At 39.4% G+C, this 18534-nt stretch overlaps 1 protein-coding gene across 3 annotated transcripts in view; it reads left to right on the forward strand.

The window, feature by feature from the left end:
- kif21a (kinesin family member 21A) overlaps window positions 1-17926 on the forward strand; it is a 189137-nt gene extending 171211 nt beyond the window's left edge. For 2 of the 3 annotated variants that reach the window (XM_072471655.1, XM_072471656.1), the window contains 8 exons: window positions 4384-4422; window positions 5596-5732; window positions 7036-7216; window positions 7713-7877; window positions 11175-11292; window positions 12622-12792; window positions 16438-16637; window positions 16789-17926. In XM_072471655.1, coding sequence (XP_072327756.1) covers window positions 4384-4422; window positions 5596-5732; window positions 7036-7216; window positions 7713-7877; window positions 11175-11292; window positions 12622-12792; window positions 16438-16637; window positions 16789-16879 — 1102 coding nt within the window. In that variant the 3' untranslated portion in view covers window positions 16880-17926. The remainder of the gene's footprint in view (window positions 1-4383; window positions 4423-5595; window positions 5733-7035; window positions 7217-7712; window positions 7878-11174; window positions 11293-12621; window positions 12793-16437; window positions 16638-16788) is intronic. The other variant, XM_072471658.1, reaches the window with a different exon arrangement.
- Window positions 17927-18534: the final 608 nt, after the last annotated feature.

Consider the following 18534-nt stretch of genomic DNA (forward strand, 5'->3'; position numbering starts at 1 on the left):
TCAGAAGTTCGCTACCATCCAGGGCAAAGCCGCTTGCTTGATCAGCACCACATTCGCCATGTGAATGGCAGCAGCATATACCATCTTCAAGTTGCATTGCAGCAACTCACCAAGGTTATTTCAACAGTACCTTCCTAAACCGCGATCTCTACCACCCACAATTACATGGGCAACAGATGCATGGGAACATCACCACCTGTAAGTTCCCCTCCAAATCGCATATCATCCTGTCTTGGAAATGTATCTCCATTCCTTCACTGTCGCTGGAACTCCTTTCCTAACATCACTGTGGGTGTACTTACACCACGTAGACTGCAGCAGTTCAAGAAGGCATCTCACCACTACCTTCTCGAGGGCAATTGGGGGTGGGCAATAAATTCTGTCCTAATCAGTGATACCCACGTCCTGTGAACGAATAAAAAAAACACAAAATTGCCACCTAACTGGTTTCACTATAGAAGCAAATAATCAGTTGTTTAAGGTTTGTTCAAATTGTGTAGCACCTTTTTTGAAGCTGTTCTAAAGAGGTTCCGAATAAACTTGGCCTTTGTTTAATGTTATTTGTCGATCCCCCTTTTTAAAAAAAATAAAATAAAAAAAAATTGGGCCAAGGAAATTAGCTCACCTTTTTCTTAGACTTACATAGGTATACCTATTTTATTCCTGTCTCTGTTGCAGTTAGGTGTAACCAGATTATCGATTGCTTTACCCAGGAAAACCGTTATAATAAATACACTTTTCTCTCGGAGCAGTCATTCTGTCAGAAATATTTTACCTGAATAGTGAGCAGCAAGCTCCATAATATGCACACAAAATACTGTGTGACAATTGCTGTTTATGCAGAGACTGTTATGATTAAATGTTGTCCATTTATAGTCCAATAACACATTAATTATTTGAAAATTGCATGTGCCTTGCGATTTTTCTAGATGCATCAACTCTGCTTTTAGCTATTTTGTGCAGATCTCAAAATAATAGAATTGAGACACCCAACATGCAGAAAAGGTTGACATCTCAATTAAACCAACCAATTTTTAATCGTAAGAAATGCAGTACTGAGAACCCCTAAATGTTGCGCAAAATTGCTCAGTTCTTGATGAGCAAATTACTACCTAGCAATCCAGTGGTTGGCGTTTTGTATTTTAATTTCAAAATGTGCCAAAAATGAGTTTTTAAAAAATCAATATTAACTTTTAAACTTCCAACAAACACAATATAATCCTTCAATGTTGATGATTTTAAAAAATTCGTTCATGGGATGGGTGTCGCTGTCGAGGCCAGCATTTATTAACCATCCCTAATTGCCCTGAACTGAGTAGCCTGCTGGGCCATTTAGGTATTATCGCAATAGAAAGCATTGGCATTTCAAATCTGGAAAAACAAGGACTCAAAGAATTAAATGAACATAAGAAATCTTGTTTCTGTATGCAAGTAAGGCTTCCTGCCACATCATGCCTTTGTGGAATTCCAAAATGTTTTCCTTGTAGTCACTGGTTACATAAAGTCCTACAAACCGGAAATGGATGAATGACCAGATAATCATCTTGCACTGGTGGCTGAGGGAGGAATGCAGCCACAATATTATAAACGTCCCTGCTGCTCTTCAAATAGTGCCTTTGGGATTTTTTTACATCCAGCCAGATGGGGCCTCTGGGTCTAGAAAACAAAACCTCCCAATGTAACACAACCTCAAAGTGCTATAGTAATATATTTTAAAGTGTGTCAAACGTAGAAGCTTCCTTCCTGCCTGTTTGAATTTTACAGAGGTTGGGGATTGGGAGGTGAAATGATCCAGGAATTTTATGGTTGCTCGATGGGATTTTTAAGATAAAATGAAAGCAGGCAAGTCTATTTCCTATAGAGATTCAAAACCAATCTAGCAGCTCAAAATTTGACACATGTGAGACCATCAGTAAATTCAGCATTTCATTTCACTACAAGCTGTAACATCGTGGCTGGCATATCCTACATTCCAGCACTAATATTAAGCAGGACGAAAAGCATGCCAAGAGCTGCACCAAGCATTCTTTAATAATGAGGTGCCAACCTGATGAAGCTACAGCACAGAACCGCATGCCATCAAAACAGTGGAAATAGCATGCTATGGATAGAGCTAAGTGATCCCACAATCAGCAGATCAGATTATAGCTCCGCAGTTCAGCCCCATCCAGTCATGAATGATGGTGGACAATTAAACAACTGAGAGGGGACGAAAAACAAGTATGTCAGTTTTCCTTTGAACCCTCTGATGTATGTCAAACATGCATCCTCAGCCAGGATCATGGGAGTAATTTTGCCAAAATTCCAGACTTTGGCCTTACTGCTCCTCTGGCACAAGTCCACCATTTGGCCGAACACTGTGGAAAATAACCAAAAAGAACAGTGTTGCAGACCTGAAAATCATGCTGTGAGGAGGTGGAGAAACAAATCTGCAATAATCATGCCCCTTCAGGGTGCTCTGAACCCCATGGACCCCATTCTACCGAGGTTGCTGGCCCACAACCAACCTTTGGGAGGACACCATAAGTAGGCACAGAAAAATGAGGCAAGAGAGCTGCTTTAAAAAAAAAAACTCCCATGTTGCTTATCTTCTAAAACTGAATCTGCAGTTCTGTGAACAAAGGTCCAATAGTGAATTCCAAGAGGTGATCATGGAAATTCAATACATTGGCTGCTGCTAGATCATTCAGCGAACTAGACACTCAGCCCTTACAACCGTTTAATATTCTATCTTGAAGGAATTTTTTGAGATTACTTAGAAGGTGGTATCCTTTCTGTGTAAAACAGAGACTGATTGGGAAAATAGGATACTGCATACCATAAATTTCTTTAAAACGGCAGTCACATCCCAATCGATATTTATGAATTGGCAAAAAAAATTTGTTTCTCTGAAAATATCGGTACATTTTGCACCAAATTGACACTCAATTGCCGTGGCCATCATCTCTTGTTACAATTAATTGACATTTCATGATATTTTTCTACTAAAGTTGTGAATTTTGATTTTCAGAACAATTAAAACAGCCATATGGGCTTCTCTACATTTGTAAAATACTGAATCATTTTAAGATTGACTGGGATCACTTTCTCATATTTGGTAATAAATGTTGGAATTTATTTGGGCACAATGGAATGTTTTAAAATATGACCATTAACATTTGTGGTCCTTCACCGTGCATTTTTGAATGTTGTTTCTAACTTTTCTTTGGTTTCTATCATCTGTAACTTAAATTTGTTGGCGTTTTCTATTCTGGCATTTAATAGGTAAAATAATTTTGAGCTGCTGCTTGCAGAGAACTATAGATGGAGGACTGGAAGAAGAAGAAAATAAATGCAGTTTTGGGTAAAGGGTATTCAAGGTGGATAAGTAACATCAAAATTGTTTATCTCCATTTGTTGGGGAAGATGAACTCTCAAGTAGGCAGCTTATGGAGAAAGTGGATAATTCGCATATGCATTTAACTTCCATGTTTCTGCTTCCTTGTTAGTTGGTCATTCTGAGGGCAATTTAGGAGTTTAAAACGTTCTCTACTGTCCCACACTCCTGGTGTCTCTTTTTCTCCCCACGTGCCTTGCTTTGTTCAGGGCAAAATAAAATTTGGGGATTTAATAGAAAGAAATGTATGTGTTCAAGCTTTGTGTAGCTTGCATGCCTGTTCTGCGGCCAGGTCAGTGGTTGATTAAGTTCGAGTTCTTAACAGCATTTGGGTTATATAAGTATTCCAAATTGTCAGTGGATTCATTAATATTTGCATGCAAATCTGATTACTATTTGCCACAGTATATTGGATTAGACATCTTGGGTCAAAAGATCTATTAAATTGGTATTTGCATGTTAGTTGTTCTTTTGAATATTGATGAGGCATCTATTGGCCTTTTTAATTCTGTTGGAAGGCTGCAGTGCCATTCCAAAATAATATCCAGTATCTAAATCAGCATTAGGAAACAAAATTAGAAAAATGTAAGTAACTTGTAGTTTTTCAACAAACTATGTCTAATTCATAGTTTAATTGATGTTTGTATCATTGCAAATAAAGATAATAGTTCTCTGTGATTCAACTCTGAATATTTTGTCACTCCAAATATTTTTTTTATGTGTCTTTTCCTATCTTTCCCTCACTTTCCTCTCTCTTCCTCTCCCTAATTGTTTTCTTCATCTCAATTCTTTAGATCTTTAGGTATTGACTCTGTGGCACTTAACAAAGTGAAATAGATATATTAGTAAGAGGTACATTGTTTTTTTTTCTAAAATTGTTTTACAGTATGGTAACTTAAATTACTAAAGCTACCAACCATACTATGGATTTTTAGTTATTCTGCAGAGTTAATCAGATAATTTCCTCTTTTGTGTGTCTTCACAATTCCATCGCTGTTTTATTGTAGGTCAGATGAAAGTGACTCCTCTATGTCGGAGGTACAAAGGTACACTGTATAACTTGTTGCTCACAAGTCAGCACATTCTACACTAGTGCTCATTGCTTCTAATATCACCCGCATGCTAATTGGACTGATTGCAATGTACTGAAATGTTTATGGGAGTTCTTCAGGGGTTGGTGTTTTTGTTTCAGGAGATGAGCAATTGGTGACATTGCTGCTTTTGTTTGGATGATTACCCTGCTTTTGGTGCTGCTTGTTAAATTTACTTTTGCTTTGTGCCCTAAATTGTTTTTGGAAAGCTCTGGTGGCTGAAGAATAACTAACTTTTCACATTTTGTAGGTGTGAAACTTTTCCTCTGTTAATAAAATAAGCTCTGAAGTCATAAATTGCGGTGTATGTTTTTAATGATGAAATTAGATACATGAAAAGAAAAACATGTTGGCTGCTTTCTAAAAAGCATAAGAACTAGTAAAATTAGCTACATGTTTTTAAAAGAGTTCCGTTTTAAAGATGCAATTTTTGAGTGCCCAAATGATACATCATGCTGTCTGCACCAAAGATTTTTGGCTCATTTCCTCATTACTGCTGCTGTAAAATGATGTCCCATACATTCTTTAAAATTATTATCATGGTGTATTTTGGTGAATGACTAGTCAATTCTCAGGCATGTCACTTTTGCTTAGTTATCACTAATCCTATTAAAGATTAGTGACAACTATGTAAGAGAATTGACAGCTATTTGCCGGAAGGATTTTCCACTCATGGAATTATATCTCAACATGAACCACAGCCTTCAGGGGAAAAGGAAGAAGGGGAGAAAACTGAAAAGTAAATTAACCTAGATCTTTATAGAGGTGGATGGAGCACATGATAGCATGCCAATCAAACTCGTGAATGACGAGCAAAGAGCTAATGAGAAGCAGCCAATCATGTTTATCAATTTTTATCCTCTGAATTCAGACCAATCCATATATGTGAGGTCCCACATTTGGCAGAAAATTGCAAAAACAAAGGGCACTTGTTTTGGTCTTGTATAAATTTGCTTACTTGAGCCTAAAGGATAATGCAGTGCAATCCAATACCATTTTATTTCATTAATTAAAAATAAATGTGAGCAGTGCAATTTTTTTCCCTTTGTCTATCCTGTTGACCTGTGATTATCTTGCAAGATCTTTTATGTTATTGGTCCACCAGTTTTATTACCATTCTTTTCACAGGGGAATAATTAACCTGTTTCCCAGTTCCAAAGGCAATAAGATTGCACCCCTTTACTGCAATCATATAGCTGAAGGACACAACAAAGCAGTGCTATGCTTAGATGCAACAGATGATCTCCTATTCACTGGAGCAAAAGGTGAGAAAATTTGCTTCAAAATATAGGAGAAAGTAGATGACATGAAATGTATAGTATTCTCCATATTATTTCCCCAACAGAAAGAAGGTTGGGTGGGGTTAAAAATTAAAAACTAGGGAATCCATCTCTAACCTACCACATATGTGCCTACTATTATTTTTATGACACTGGGTAGCACTTCCCTTGGGAGGTGGGATCCTTCATTCACATTTAAATCAAACTCCAAACTGCACTGTAGAAATCTGAAACAGTTGCAGAATGATTTTCCTAGAGCTTCGGCAATCCCGACAATGAAAAGGAGACGGAATCTGCCAGCCTCAAGAAAGAAAGTGCTTCAGGTATACACAGGAGTAGGCATTTCCCCGACTCATTAAGGAATTCAGACTCTGCTCTGCTGATTGCAGCCTCTTTCGAGACCCTGCCATGATCAACAACTTCGCCACAAAATAAGAATCTCTTCTGATTGCTGGAAACCGTCTCCGAATGTTGCCTATCTGTGGCCCCTTGCCAAGTTCCCAGCTTTGTCAGCTTTTCCATGCACTCTTCCACACCCTTTCACCACCCCGTAAATATCAGAGCATTGCCTCGTATATTATCTGGCTGCACCCTCACTTTGCTAGTTTAAATTTGATCCACCGTTAAGTGAATTTTCTTAATTGTTTTTTGATTTAGACAGTACAGTATTAATTCAGCTTCACTCAAGTATTTACAAATTGCCTTATCACAGGAAAAGCTCCTCCAGGCATTTCACACAATGAATTACTTTGAAGTGCTATTTGAGCAAATAATACTCCACATAATGACTGCTAAGAAACTTTTACAGCTCTAGACTGCCTATCCTTTGAAAGATCGCATTTGGTTGGAAGCACCATTTGAGACAACAGGCTTGGAGATCTTTTCTGTTGTGCAGAGTTTCCTGGTCAATTTTGTACCAATAGTGAGATTTTGGTTAGTTAACCCCAATCTGTTGAGGTCAGTCCTATTCTCTAGCTGTATGTTTAGCAAGGTCTCATGCCTAGATCCTGAATCTTATTTGTGTTCTTCTGTATATACAAGGAAGCAAGGAGAGGATACGTTACTTGATGCTTTGTTAGGAAAGCAGGAGGTGCTGGAAATACTCAGCCATTCAGGCAACAGCTGTGGAGAGAGAAACAGTTAACCTTTCATATCTGGGGGGGGGGGGGGGGGGGGGGGGGGGCGGGGCGGGGGGTGGATGGAGAGAATAGCTATACATTTGTTCCGCTCTAGGGTACAAACAAATGGCAGGCTAACTCCATTATTCCTTTCTGTAAACATTTAACAGATCGCACTTGTAAAGTATGGAACCTCGTAACTGGGCAAGAGATCATGTCTCTTGGTGGACATCCCAATAACGTGGTGTCTGTCAAATACTGCAGTTATTCCAGTTTGGTATTTTCTGTTTCCACATCTTATATTAAGGTGTGGGATATCCGAGACTCTGCTAAATGCATTCGAACACTGACGTAAGTATCTATCCTGATCATTTAGGATTTTATTTTAAAATTGAGTTGCAGTTCAAAAAATGCTTTGACTTGATTTAGAATTTGTTATTTGTAAATACATGATATAATATTCAATATAAACATTTTAGAAAGTAATCTTCAATACTAGTTACGTAAAAATTAACTTGCCTAGATTGCACATGAGCTGTAGGCCACTTATATAGAAAATGTATTTTGTAATTCTGTACTTGTCTGACAACCTGAATAAATCTGTGTAAACTCCAGTAAGCAAGTACACAGCTTGTTCAGTGTTCACATACAGGAGTTGACCATGAAAAAGCTGGCACCTAATGCTTGTCTTTGTTGAATGTGCAAAGCCTCAATGGGAAGATGTCTCAAAATTTTGTTTTGTAAATTTCTAAAGAAATTTGCATTTCATGTTATGATAATGATAACGCCGCAGTTATTAAAGGTAACAATATAATACAGCATGAAAAATAAATTTCTTGTGTTTCAGGTCATCCGGCCAGGTATCAACAGGGGATGCTTGTGCAAGTGCGAAAAATAGAACGGTTACCATCCCCCCTGGAGAAAATCAAATAAACCAAATTGCACTGAACCCCACGGGAATGTTTCTCTATGCTGCCTCGGGTAACTCTGTGCGGATGTGGGACCTCAAAAGGTATTTTGTCTTCCAAGTGTAAGAAACATGGCTGTGTAGGGATATAGTTTCGCTTAAGTTATGTTTTAATTTTTGTGCCTAAATTCTGATAAGCAATGCTTTGCAATACAGTTTGAAGGGAAGAATAAATGTCAGCATCCTCATATTCTCCACAAAATAAACTATCATAGCCATTTGGCACGCTTGAGTTTTCAAGAGCTTGCTAAGTTAATGAAAAACTAATTTGTTGTCAACAAACCAAACTTTGACCCCCCTCCTGGCCAAAGCTCAAGAAAGCATTCATGAGCTTATGCAGGTCAAAAATAAATCTCAATCCGCATAATGAACAGCAAAACACTTTTCTCTGATATTGGCAAAGGCTGATGTTGGGCAGGAAAAATGGCGTTGAGGCTGCCAATGGTAGCATTTTCTGTCAAATAGGCAAGGACTTGGAGAAACTACAGCCACTGGTTCTACGATCCGGGTGCCATTTTTAAAGGCCGCCCTAGAGCACAGCTAGTAAACCAGGAAAGAATCATCACTCAGATGCACCCCCTGGCATGACCTTCCTTCTCCTGTTACCCCCCACCCCCGAACGCTGCAAATCTGAGCTCCCCTGGGAATATTGCTAGCCAGCTGCACGCTTTCTGAGATGAGTTGTGCTTCATGCAGCTCTGACCACGCTACTGTGGATGGATCTTTTGACATGGGTGTATGATTCCAGCGTTTGGGCCTGATAATTATATATTAATTTATTACGGTGAAATTCCTGATGTTGAACCACGGGAAACACTGCTGTGATGAATGTAGGAATTTCAGATATATCGTATTATATATATTTGGTGTAGTTAGGGTCAAAAGCCTGTGTTAGTGTGCATGATTACTGCTATAGTAGTGTTTTTTTAAATCCTGGTTTGCAAGGCATTGTGGCTACAAGCGGTGCAATTAAAATATTGTAAAAGTTGGGCTAATGGAGTCTAGTTTGTAAAAGGCGGATCCCTGAGGAAAAGATAATTAAAGACAAGTTTAGTTTAATAAGGATGATGTAACTAATGGGACTGGCTAGGGCGATGCCAGGTCTCTCGCAGATGAGCAGAGTTTTAGTTTTGGCTGAAAGGTAAGCTGAGAAACAGTTTCTGAAAAATACAGCCAGGGATTCTGCATTATCCTGATGAGCAGTTTCTGGAATGGCTGGCAGTTTAAACAGTAGTTTAAGACAGGCAACAATCTGCATGCTGAGTCCTGAAGGATATCTCTTTCTGAAAGTGGTTTATCCAAGACATCTCTTTGCATCCGTAATCCTGAGGCTGCTAACTGTATTTAAAAGTGGATTTTGACCTGAGATGGGTTTTGTTTGAGTGAAGATAATGACAGCAGTTAAGGGTTATCGTTTCATTGTATTGTTAAGCATTGTTTAACTAGTAATTAAAAGCTATTGTCTTTATGATAAAGTTAATAATACTGTGTTAGTAATAAAGTTTGTTGGCCAACATATCGATGGTCAGGAAATGGATAGTGGGGGAGGGGTCAGTTTGGGAGCGAGTAGAGGCAGCGTCCTGTAAGGGTACGAGCTTGGAGGCTTTATTAATGGCGACCCTGCCATTCTCGCCGGCTCAGTACTCCACAAGCCCAGTGGCGGTGGCAGCCCTGAGGGTGTGGGGGCAATGGAGACAGCATATGGGATGGAGGGAACGTCTGTGTGGTCACCGATCTGTGACAATCACCGTTTTGTTCCGGGGGGGTGCTGGATGGGGGCTTTAGGAGGTGGCAGCGGGCAGGGATTGAGAGATTTGGGGATCTCTTCATTCAGCAGGGTTTCCCGAGCATGGAGGCTTTCGAGGAGGAGTTTGAGTTGCTGGGTGGGAATGGGCTTCGGAACCTACAGGTACGGAATTTTGTCTGGAGGCAGGTTCCAAGCTTTCCTCGTCTCCCCCTGAGGGGACTACAGGATAAGGTAATATCAAAAACGGGGGTTGGGGAGGGGAGGGTCTCAGAGGTATACAAGGAATTAATGGAGTGGGAAGGGGTCCCAGTTGGGGAGGGGAGTTGGAACATGGCCTATGGGAAAAGGCCTTGAGGATAGTCAATTCATCCTCATCCTGTGCCAGGCTCAGTCTGATCCAGTTCAAGGTGGTCCATAGGGCTCATATGACTGTGGCCCGGATGAGTAGGTTTTTTGAGGAAGTGGAGGATAGGTGCAGATGCTGCAGGGGAAGCCCGACGAATCATGTACATATGTTTTGGGCATGTCCGAAGTTGAGGGGATTCGGGCATGGATTTGCGGACGTCATGTCAGAGGTCCTGGAAGAGAGGGTGACTCCGAGTCCAGAATTGGCAATATTTGGGGTATCGGAAGATCCGGGGCCCAGGGGGGGAGGGAGGCCGATGTTCTGGCCTTCTCTCCCTGGTGGCCCGGAGATGGATTTTGCTGGGATGGAGGGGCTCGGAGCCTCCAAAGTCAAGTGTGTGGGTCAGCGACATGGCAGGGTTTCTCAGGCTGGAAAAGATTAAGTTCGCCTTGAGAGGTTCAATTCGGGAGTTCGCCTGGAGGTGGCAGCCATTCATCGACTTCTTCAAGGAAAATGGAACGTCAGCAGCAAGGAGCGGGAGAGGGGAAAAGGGGTGGGGTGGCAAATGGGAGGCATGGTAGTATAAGACAAGGACAGGGAACTTTGTGTACAGGTCATTAGGAAATAGAGCGGGGTAGTAAGGGATGTTTTTTGCGTGTGCCAGCCCGCTTGGTTGTTTAAGAAATGTTAAAGTGTTAAAACTGTGAAAATTACAAATGCTTCAATAAAATATTTTCTAAAAAAAAGTAATAAAGTTTGTTTTAATGCCCCATTTCCCTATTTGTGCGTGAAATCACTCCTGGAGTGAAATATCCTTTCCTCACAGTCTTACAAAATTAAAATAAAATATTGGGATTTTTGTCTCCTATCCTAGCAAGTGTTGGGATCGGATCTAGGATCATAATATGGCCACCACTGACAGCGGGGGAGGAGGCAGTCGCTTCCTGCTTTTGCATGTTGTGCAATTCAACATTGGCCTTCTCGTGATATTTTCCACTCCTGTCACCAAACCCACCCAATGGGAGTGGAAAACCCAACCTTTAATTTTAATCATTAAATTAACCATTTTTATTACCAGAAAATTAGTAATTTTAATATCATGTAAAAGAAACTCCCATTTCAATGATCTAAGAATTGTATTGTGATCATTTTGTGTTTGTCAGAGAAAAGCATATGTGAATACTGTTGATTTTTTTTGAGTAATGCATGTACATTAACAATAATTTGGCGACCATTTTCCATTTTCAAGGTTTCAATCCACTGGAAAGCTGACTGGTCATTTAGGACCAGTTATGTGCCTTACTGTTGATCAAACTGCAAATGGGCAAGATCTCATTATTACTGGGTCCAAAGATCATTACATAAAGGTAGCATTTTTATAGTACAAAATATTTACAGCAAAAGTTGCATTAATTTATTGCAATTCTCTTTTAAATAAGCATTGAATTTAATACTGAACAATATTGTGAAACATTTTCATGACACTTATAATCTATGTGCTTTTTGAAGCCAAATAAAAATTTTGTACATACTCAATGTTTCTTGCGTATGCTGAATTCCTGTTTTTAAGTTAACTCATTAAGAATATCCAACTCCTTGAAATTAAAAAACAGCAATATTTTATTAATACTAATACAGTTCCTCATTGTGCATGGCAAAAAGTAGTAAATCCTGTTGGATCATCATTCCTTGCCCCTCAATGATCGATTGTAGAGTGTCATTTTCAGGGATTTGTAACTGACCATTCAATCAGTCAGGGTGTCTCAGAGGGTATCCTAGAAGGAGAGAAGAATAGTGAAGTAGTGGAAAGATGTACACATTGATTAACAGCCTGTCAAGCTGCAACATAATTGCTGCTTCCATGACTGTCCTCGTCCTTGTATCAGCTGCATGTTTATTTGTCAGGGCGGCACGGAAGCACAGTGCGTAGCACTGTTGCTTCACAGCACCAGGATACCAGGTTCGATTCCCGGCTTGGGTCACTGTCTGTGCGAAGTCTGCAAGTTCTCACTGTGTCTGCGTGGGCTTCCTCCGGGTGCTCCGGTTTCCTCCCACAAGTCCCGAAAGACGTGCTTGTTGGTAATTTGGACTTTCTAAATTCTCCCTCAGTGTACCTGCACAGGCGCCAGAGTGTGGCGACTGGGGGATTTTTCACAGTAACTTCATTGCCGTGTTAACGTAAGCCTACTTGTGACAAGAATAAAGATTATTATTGATTACCTGTATGTTCAGGTAGAGTAGGGGCTGTCACCCACATCCGTTGAATATTAGTATCCCACAAGATGTCAACCGAGACTTCAGTCAAAATTTTAGTCTCCACTCAACAGGGCTGTGTCAACAGGGATTTGAACACAATACATTCTGACTTGGGTGCAAATGCTGCCACTGAAGACTCTTCCTCAAAGAGGTGAAACAGGGAAGGCACAAGAAAAATGTCATAAATCAAGACTGTGAATTAAATTTAGTAACTTGTGTAGAATCTACTTGTTTTTCGAGTTTCTCTTAGTCTTAAGTTCAACCATTCCAATCCTAGACACCCCCTATCCCAACCAGCCCCAAAACCACTACAGTTTGACTAATGCGAATTATATTAATCCATAGTATTCCATCCTTCATTACTTTGTGTAGATATAGCATAAGTAAACGTTATAGAATAAATATAAACAACTGTCATCCTTTTACCCCTTTCTATTTAGATGTTTGATGTAACAGAAGGTGCTATAGGGACCGTCGGCCCTACCTACAATTTTGAGCCACCGCACTATGATGGCATTGAATCACTCACAATCCTGGGTGACAGCCTGTTTAGTGGATCCAGAGATAATGGGATAAAAAAATGGGATATGGTGCAGCAGGAATTACTCCAGGTAAGATTACATGGCAGTAAGTTAATGTCCATTGCATGATGGCTTAGCAAAACTCGCCAAAAGGAGGAACATTTGAATTCTTCTATTCCACCCGTCCTCTCAAAGCTGTTTGTGGTCTCGCCTCTCTCATCATGAACCTCCTTATCTTATCAGACTTATCTATTCTATGCTATCACTTCATGTTCCTAACTGCTAAGTTAGTTTCTGATATGAAGAATCATATATCACAGAAGGAAGATATTCAAATAATCGTCCCAGTGCTGACTCTCTAAGCCCCCTGCTGATTGTGCCTAGTCCTGCAAATGATTCCTTTTCAATACACTTGCCAACATAGTTATTGCCCTTTCAGAGTTGCAGTAATCACCCTGCCATTTTAAAAACCTTATCTTTAACTACTGTGCACTTTCCAACTACCATCAAATCCTTAGACCCTCAAGCTTCTGAAACATGAAGCATTGTCAGCTTTGTTGAGTTTTGATTTTTCTCTCCACCGATGCTATGATACCTTTAAGCCTATATGAAGTAAGCTGTAGATAAACCAGACCTTTCTGCAGCTTAATGCTGAGATCACCATGATTGGTCCCTACCAGAAACTCCAGTACATCAGTCCTTATTTCATCTAATTTCCTAAATTCCTGTTCAAATTCAACCCACTGGTTCAAAACTTTGTTGGACCCTGAACTTAGCATCAAACCCTGTACTAGTCATTGCAACAATGCATATTTCATCTATAACATAGCTTTTATCTCCACCATTTCTTCCTTCTGCTAAATCCTTATTCATGCCTTTGTCATCTGCAAATTCTGCTTTTCCTATGACTTTTTGATGGAATGAGCACAGTCATGAATAAATGACTCTTTTTCAGATTTTGCATCTCACAACATCTCACACCCAAAATTGTATTCACCTATCGTGCCTATTCTTACTAACATTAATTAGCTCACCATACCTTTGTTCATTAATTTCAGAAATCTTATTCTTGTTTTCAAATTCTGCAAGGGCTTCTTTCTTCTTTTGCCTCTGTGATCTCCTCTAGTTCTTTCCCTGTATGCATCCCCACTATTCTTACCGTGATGCAGTGCATTTTCCTTACTTTTGTGCTATGGAGAGTCTTCAACCAGTTTAATAAAGCATTATGGAACTTTCTGTGATACTAGTGTGCCTCATTCACTACTTGCAAATACCTGCTTCACCTGTACTTTAGGTTACCTCCTCTAAAGTCCACCCTCCTGCTTGGGACTGACTTTAAGCTTGTTTGAGATTTTCTGAGAGACATGCCTCCTGACAGCTGAGCTAAAGATGTTGACTAATGTAATGAGGATTGGTTGTCTATTAATAGGTGCAGAGCTTATGTCTAAGAATATTTAGGAGTTGGAATAAAGACATTGTCATTATGATGTTCAAACGGACTTGATTTCTTGTTCATTTTGGTTTAACTTTCTGAAAGCATTGCTACTTTGATTTTTCAGTGATTTCTACATTATTACATAGAAACATAGAAGTGTTCAATCTCTATATGGTTAACCAATATTGTTCAGATACTATTGTTTTTAATATTTTGTGATGAATGTAAAACAATGGTGTATATATATCGCATTATATGTATCTGGTGTAGTAATGTTTCAAAGTCGGGGTTAGGGTGTGTATATATCTGCTCCAGTAATAATTTTTTTAATATCCTGGTTTAAAAGAAAGGCAGACACTGTGGCTGCAGAGGGTCCAATTAAGATATTGCAAGAATGAGAGAATCGTTATCTGGGATTCATGTCGCATAACATTCATCCCCCACCATCTGGCCTGGGCTTGCAAAATCCTACCAACTGTCCTGGCTTGAGACAATTCACACCTCTTTAACCTGGGGTTACCCCTATCTCTGGATCTGTAAACACTTAATTAACTGCAAATGCTCACATTCAAAGCATTGTCTTGTATCTTTGAATTTGTCTATATATGTTTCTGGAACATACCTCTTCATTCACCTGAGGCAGGAGCCGTGCTCCGAAAGCTACTGTTTGAAAAAAACCTGTTGGACTTTAACCTGGTGTTGTAAGACTTCTTACTATGTTTAAAAGGAGAGACCTAATGGATTTTTGTTATAATTCCTGTGAGTAGATAATTAGAGACAGTGTTTAAACATTGGTAATCAAGTCATGGGATTTGAGTGGGATAAAGATGATGTGGTAATGGGAGGGGCCACGTCTGTGGTAGTTAGTTTGTAATTAGTACTCTGGAAATTGTGAGCCGTTTCTGCAGAAAGTTGTCAGATTCGCCATTAATCTGACAGGATCTCTCGCTGCAAGCAGTCTCTCTAAATATCTTTCTATCCAAAAATAGGCCACCAATACAGTGTTCGTTAGTGGGTTTTGACCTGTGATGGGTTTTGCTTGGTTGGAGATCAAGAAGATAGCAGTTAGGAATTAGTGTTTCATTTTACTGTCAACCATTATTCAACTGGTAATTGTAAGCTATATTTCTGGCTGTTGAAGGTAGTTTAATACTGTTAATAATAAAGTTTATTTTAAAATACCATAGCCCTAAAATTGTGTGTGGAGCAAAGTATCCTTTCCTCTCAGTTTTGCAAATTTAAAAAGTGATTGGGGTTCCTCTCCGGTATCCCAGCAAATGTTGGGGTCAGTCCGGGATCGTAATAATTTACCTAATAGTTACACAGGAATAATAATTTTAAGAACAACAGTATGAATTTCAAAACTCAGTATCTTGCTTTATCGGCATTTTGGGGGGGAATTGTCCCAAGATGTAGCTAAATTGAAAGCATCTTGTGCCTCAGCAAGCACAATTAATTTTTCTTAATGCATATATCCATGCTTATTTGTTATTTTAATTTACAAAATGAGCTCTTGGATATTTGTGTTATATTTATTTAAGAACAGTGCAGCATTTTGAATCAAGCATATGTGTTTGCATTTATATACAGCATTTAAGAGAGCAGTGTCTCCAGGACTGCAGAAGGGGAGGGGCAGATTCATACCAATGGGAGGGAAAGTCAAAACCAGGTAGACATGTGTAGAGTACAATGTTCTAGAAAGCAGGGCTGCGTTATTTAAAGGCTAACACTGGTAATTGATGAATAGAAGGAGGAAGTGTGGCTTAGAAATTGGATGGCAGCTGCAGAGGAAGAAGAAATTCGATTATTTTATTTATTTTTTTTGAAGGAATGTGATGCAAGCTTTGAAAGCAGGGAAACAGCATGTTCACACAATCATAGACATGAGCATTGGGATAAGGCACGGTACTTAAATTGTTAAGAGGAGGTTGAAGAGAGAAAGTGATTACCTCTCTAAAATCATTTTGGTGCTAGGATGAGATGAGAACTTATTCTGTTGAAACTGGGAATCGTGGCGGCCTCAAATGGCTCAGTGCCTGCAAGATGCTGAGATGACTGAATGGGTGATCTAAGCAATTGGAGCTCCTCTCACATTTGGACTCGAGGTTGGAAAGAACGCAGAGTTTGTGATCGACGCGAGTAGTCTGGATTGTCCTTGCATTTGAGTGGGAAGGGATTTTTCTTATCTAAAATAGCAGCGGACTAAAATGTGAATATTCACATGCTAAATCCTAGACTTCGATTTGTTGCTTAACTGAAGTCCTTCAATTTCAAGGTTTTGACATGGTTTTGTTTTCTAGCAAGTTCCAAATGCTCACAAAGACTGGGTATGTGCCTTGGGGATTTTACCGGGCAGGTCAATTCTTCTTAGTGGCTGCAGAGGTGGCATCCTTAAACTTTGGAATGTGGACAACTTTTCACCACTTGGGGAGATGAGAGGCCATGACAGCCCCATAAATGCCATTTGTACCAACTCTACTCATATCCTTACTGCATCAGAGTGAGTACAGAGGATTGTACTAGAAACCTTTACAGTCAATCATTCTTTACCAAGACATACAATTGTTAAATTTTAAGGCAGACAAAATCCCTTGTGTATAAAACCTTTTTTTTTTAAAGTGCATGTTTTCAAATTTAAAAATGTATTTCAGTGACCAAACCGTCAGGATTTGGAGTGCACGAAGGCCGTCAGATGGACAAATGATGGAAACTGCAGACACAAATGATGATGTCAGCAACTAAACACCAATACAGCAGAAAAGAAACACTGTCCTTGGCAGATAGCACTTTCATGGTGGTTGAACGAGCAGTTTTAACTGGGCTGAAGGCAAACTGGAAGACATAACCATGACTGTAGAGAATTTCATCAGTTCTGAACGTTCCAATTCATACTACTATCAAACGCTCGGCAGAGAAAAAGCATCTCATCAAGATATCAAAACATTATGCATGACTGTGTTTTAGTGTTGTGAGAATAGTAATTGTGACGAGCTATGCACTATGCAAAGCTGTTATAATACGTCTATCCAGTCTGCTGTAGCTTTCAGGACAGCAAGGCTTATACATCAAAAAATACACACGCGTAGCAAATCATAATCTTATACGGCTAATGGAAATTGCAATGTACTTGGTCTGTGGCAGTGCCGGAAAAAGTTTGTACAGGTTTTAATAGATACAGCAAATGTGGCGTCTGTGTTTGTGCTTCTGTACAATGTACATTGCTGTTGCATTACTTTAAAGACTGGATTTTTGCAATGTCTATTTACGCGCAGTATTCTTGTGTTCTCACTCAAATGTTTGTGGCAAATAATTGGGCTAGAATGTATCTGTGTTTGATGTTCCCATTTGTAACATTACCATGTTGTCCCTCACTGCTCAGACTATGCTGTCAATCCCATCTGCCAGCTATTCTTTCAAATAAGAGGAAATAGCTACTGCAGTTGAGTGGATGAAATGCTGCTATATTAACAGTGAGAAATAGTGCATATTTGCATTTAATAACTAACAATTAACTGGACAGTTTCACCTGGAGTGGAAATGCACTGTATATAGTGAGTTTGAAGAGATGAAACATGTTACATTGCATCTGGTTGATTTCCAGCTGCTGTAGAATGTAGATAATTAAATGGGGATATATTTTATTTAGCTTTAGACTTTGAATGATAGTGTGATTTTACTAAGCTTCTGAAAATTTTATAAGCCAGATTGTTTTAGGTTTTATTTGATGTTTCTCAAGTTTGCTTGTAAACAAATGGCCAAATAAAGAAATGTGTGCTCAACTTGCAAATATATTCTGAAGGTCATAGCATGCTGTGAATTAAAAGGAAAGGACATCACATCTCAGTGCATTAAACCATACCATTTCAAATAACATTTATCGGCGAGTGTTTCTCAAGTTAAAATTGTTTAAGAAATGCATCAGTTTCGAAGATTATATGAGTCACCCATAGATCGGGGATACTTTTTTTAGATGCAAAATTCATTTGACAGGCAGAACGAATGATATAAATTTTCTGAAGATGGTCTCTGTTTCATAAACAAATAATGTTTCCAACAATAGCATGGTAGACCGTATAAAATATAAGCAATTAATGGACCACTGGGTAAATTAATTGTGTGGGCTTGTGAACATTTGGGCCTGGGTTTGACTAGGTTAGCTGTGATGGCGGCACTATAATTAGTCTGGCTATCCATAGGGCACAGAGAAGGACATTCCGATAATGCTCCTGCATCGGTCATTGTCCAGTGACCTTTGTCAAGAATTGGCCTTGTGGGATTATTAGATGAAGATAGGATTGGGCTCAGCAATGATGCCAAAATCTCCGACTTTCCTCCTGAACAAGAAAAGGGTTACTTAGACTGTAAACATGACCTCTCCAGTTTGTCAACTTTCCCCC

This window comes from Scyliorhinus torazame, chromosome 13, assembly GCF_047496885.1.
Source record: "Scyliorhinus torazame isolate Kashiwa2021f chromosome 13, sScyTor2.1, whole genome shotgun sequence".
NCBI lineage: Eukaryota > Metazoa > Chordata > Chondrichthyes > Carcharhiniformes > Scyliorhinidae > Scyliorhinus > Scyliorhinus torazame.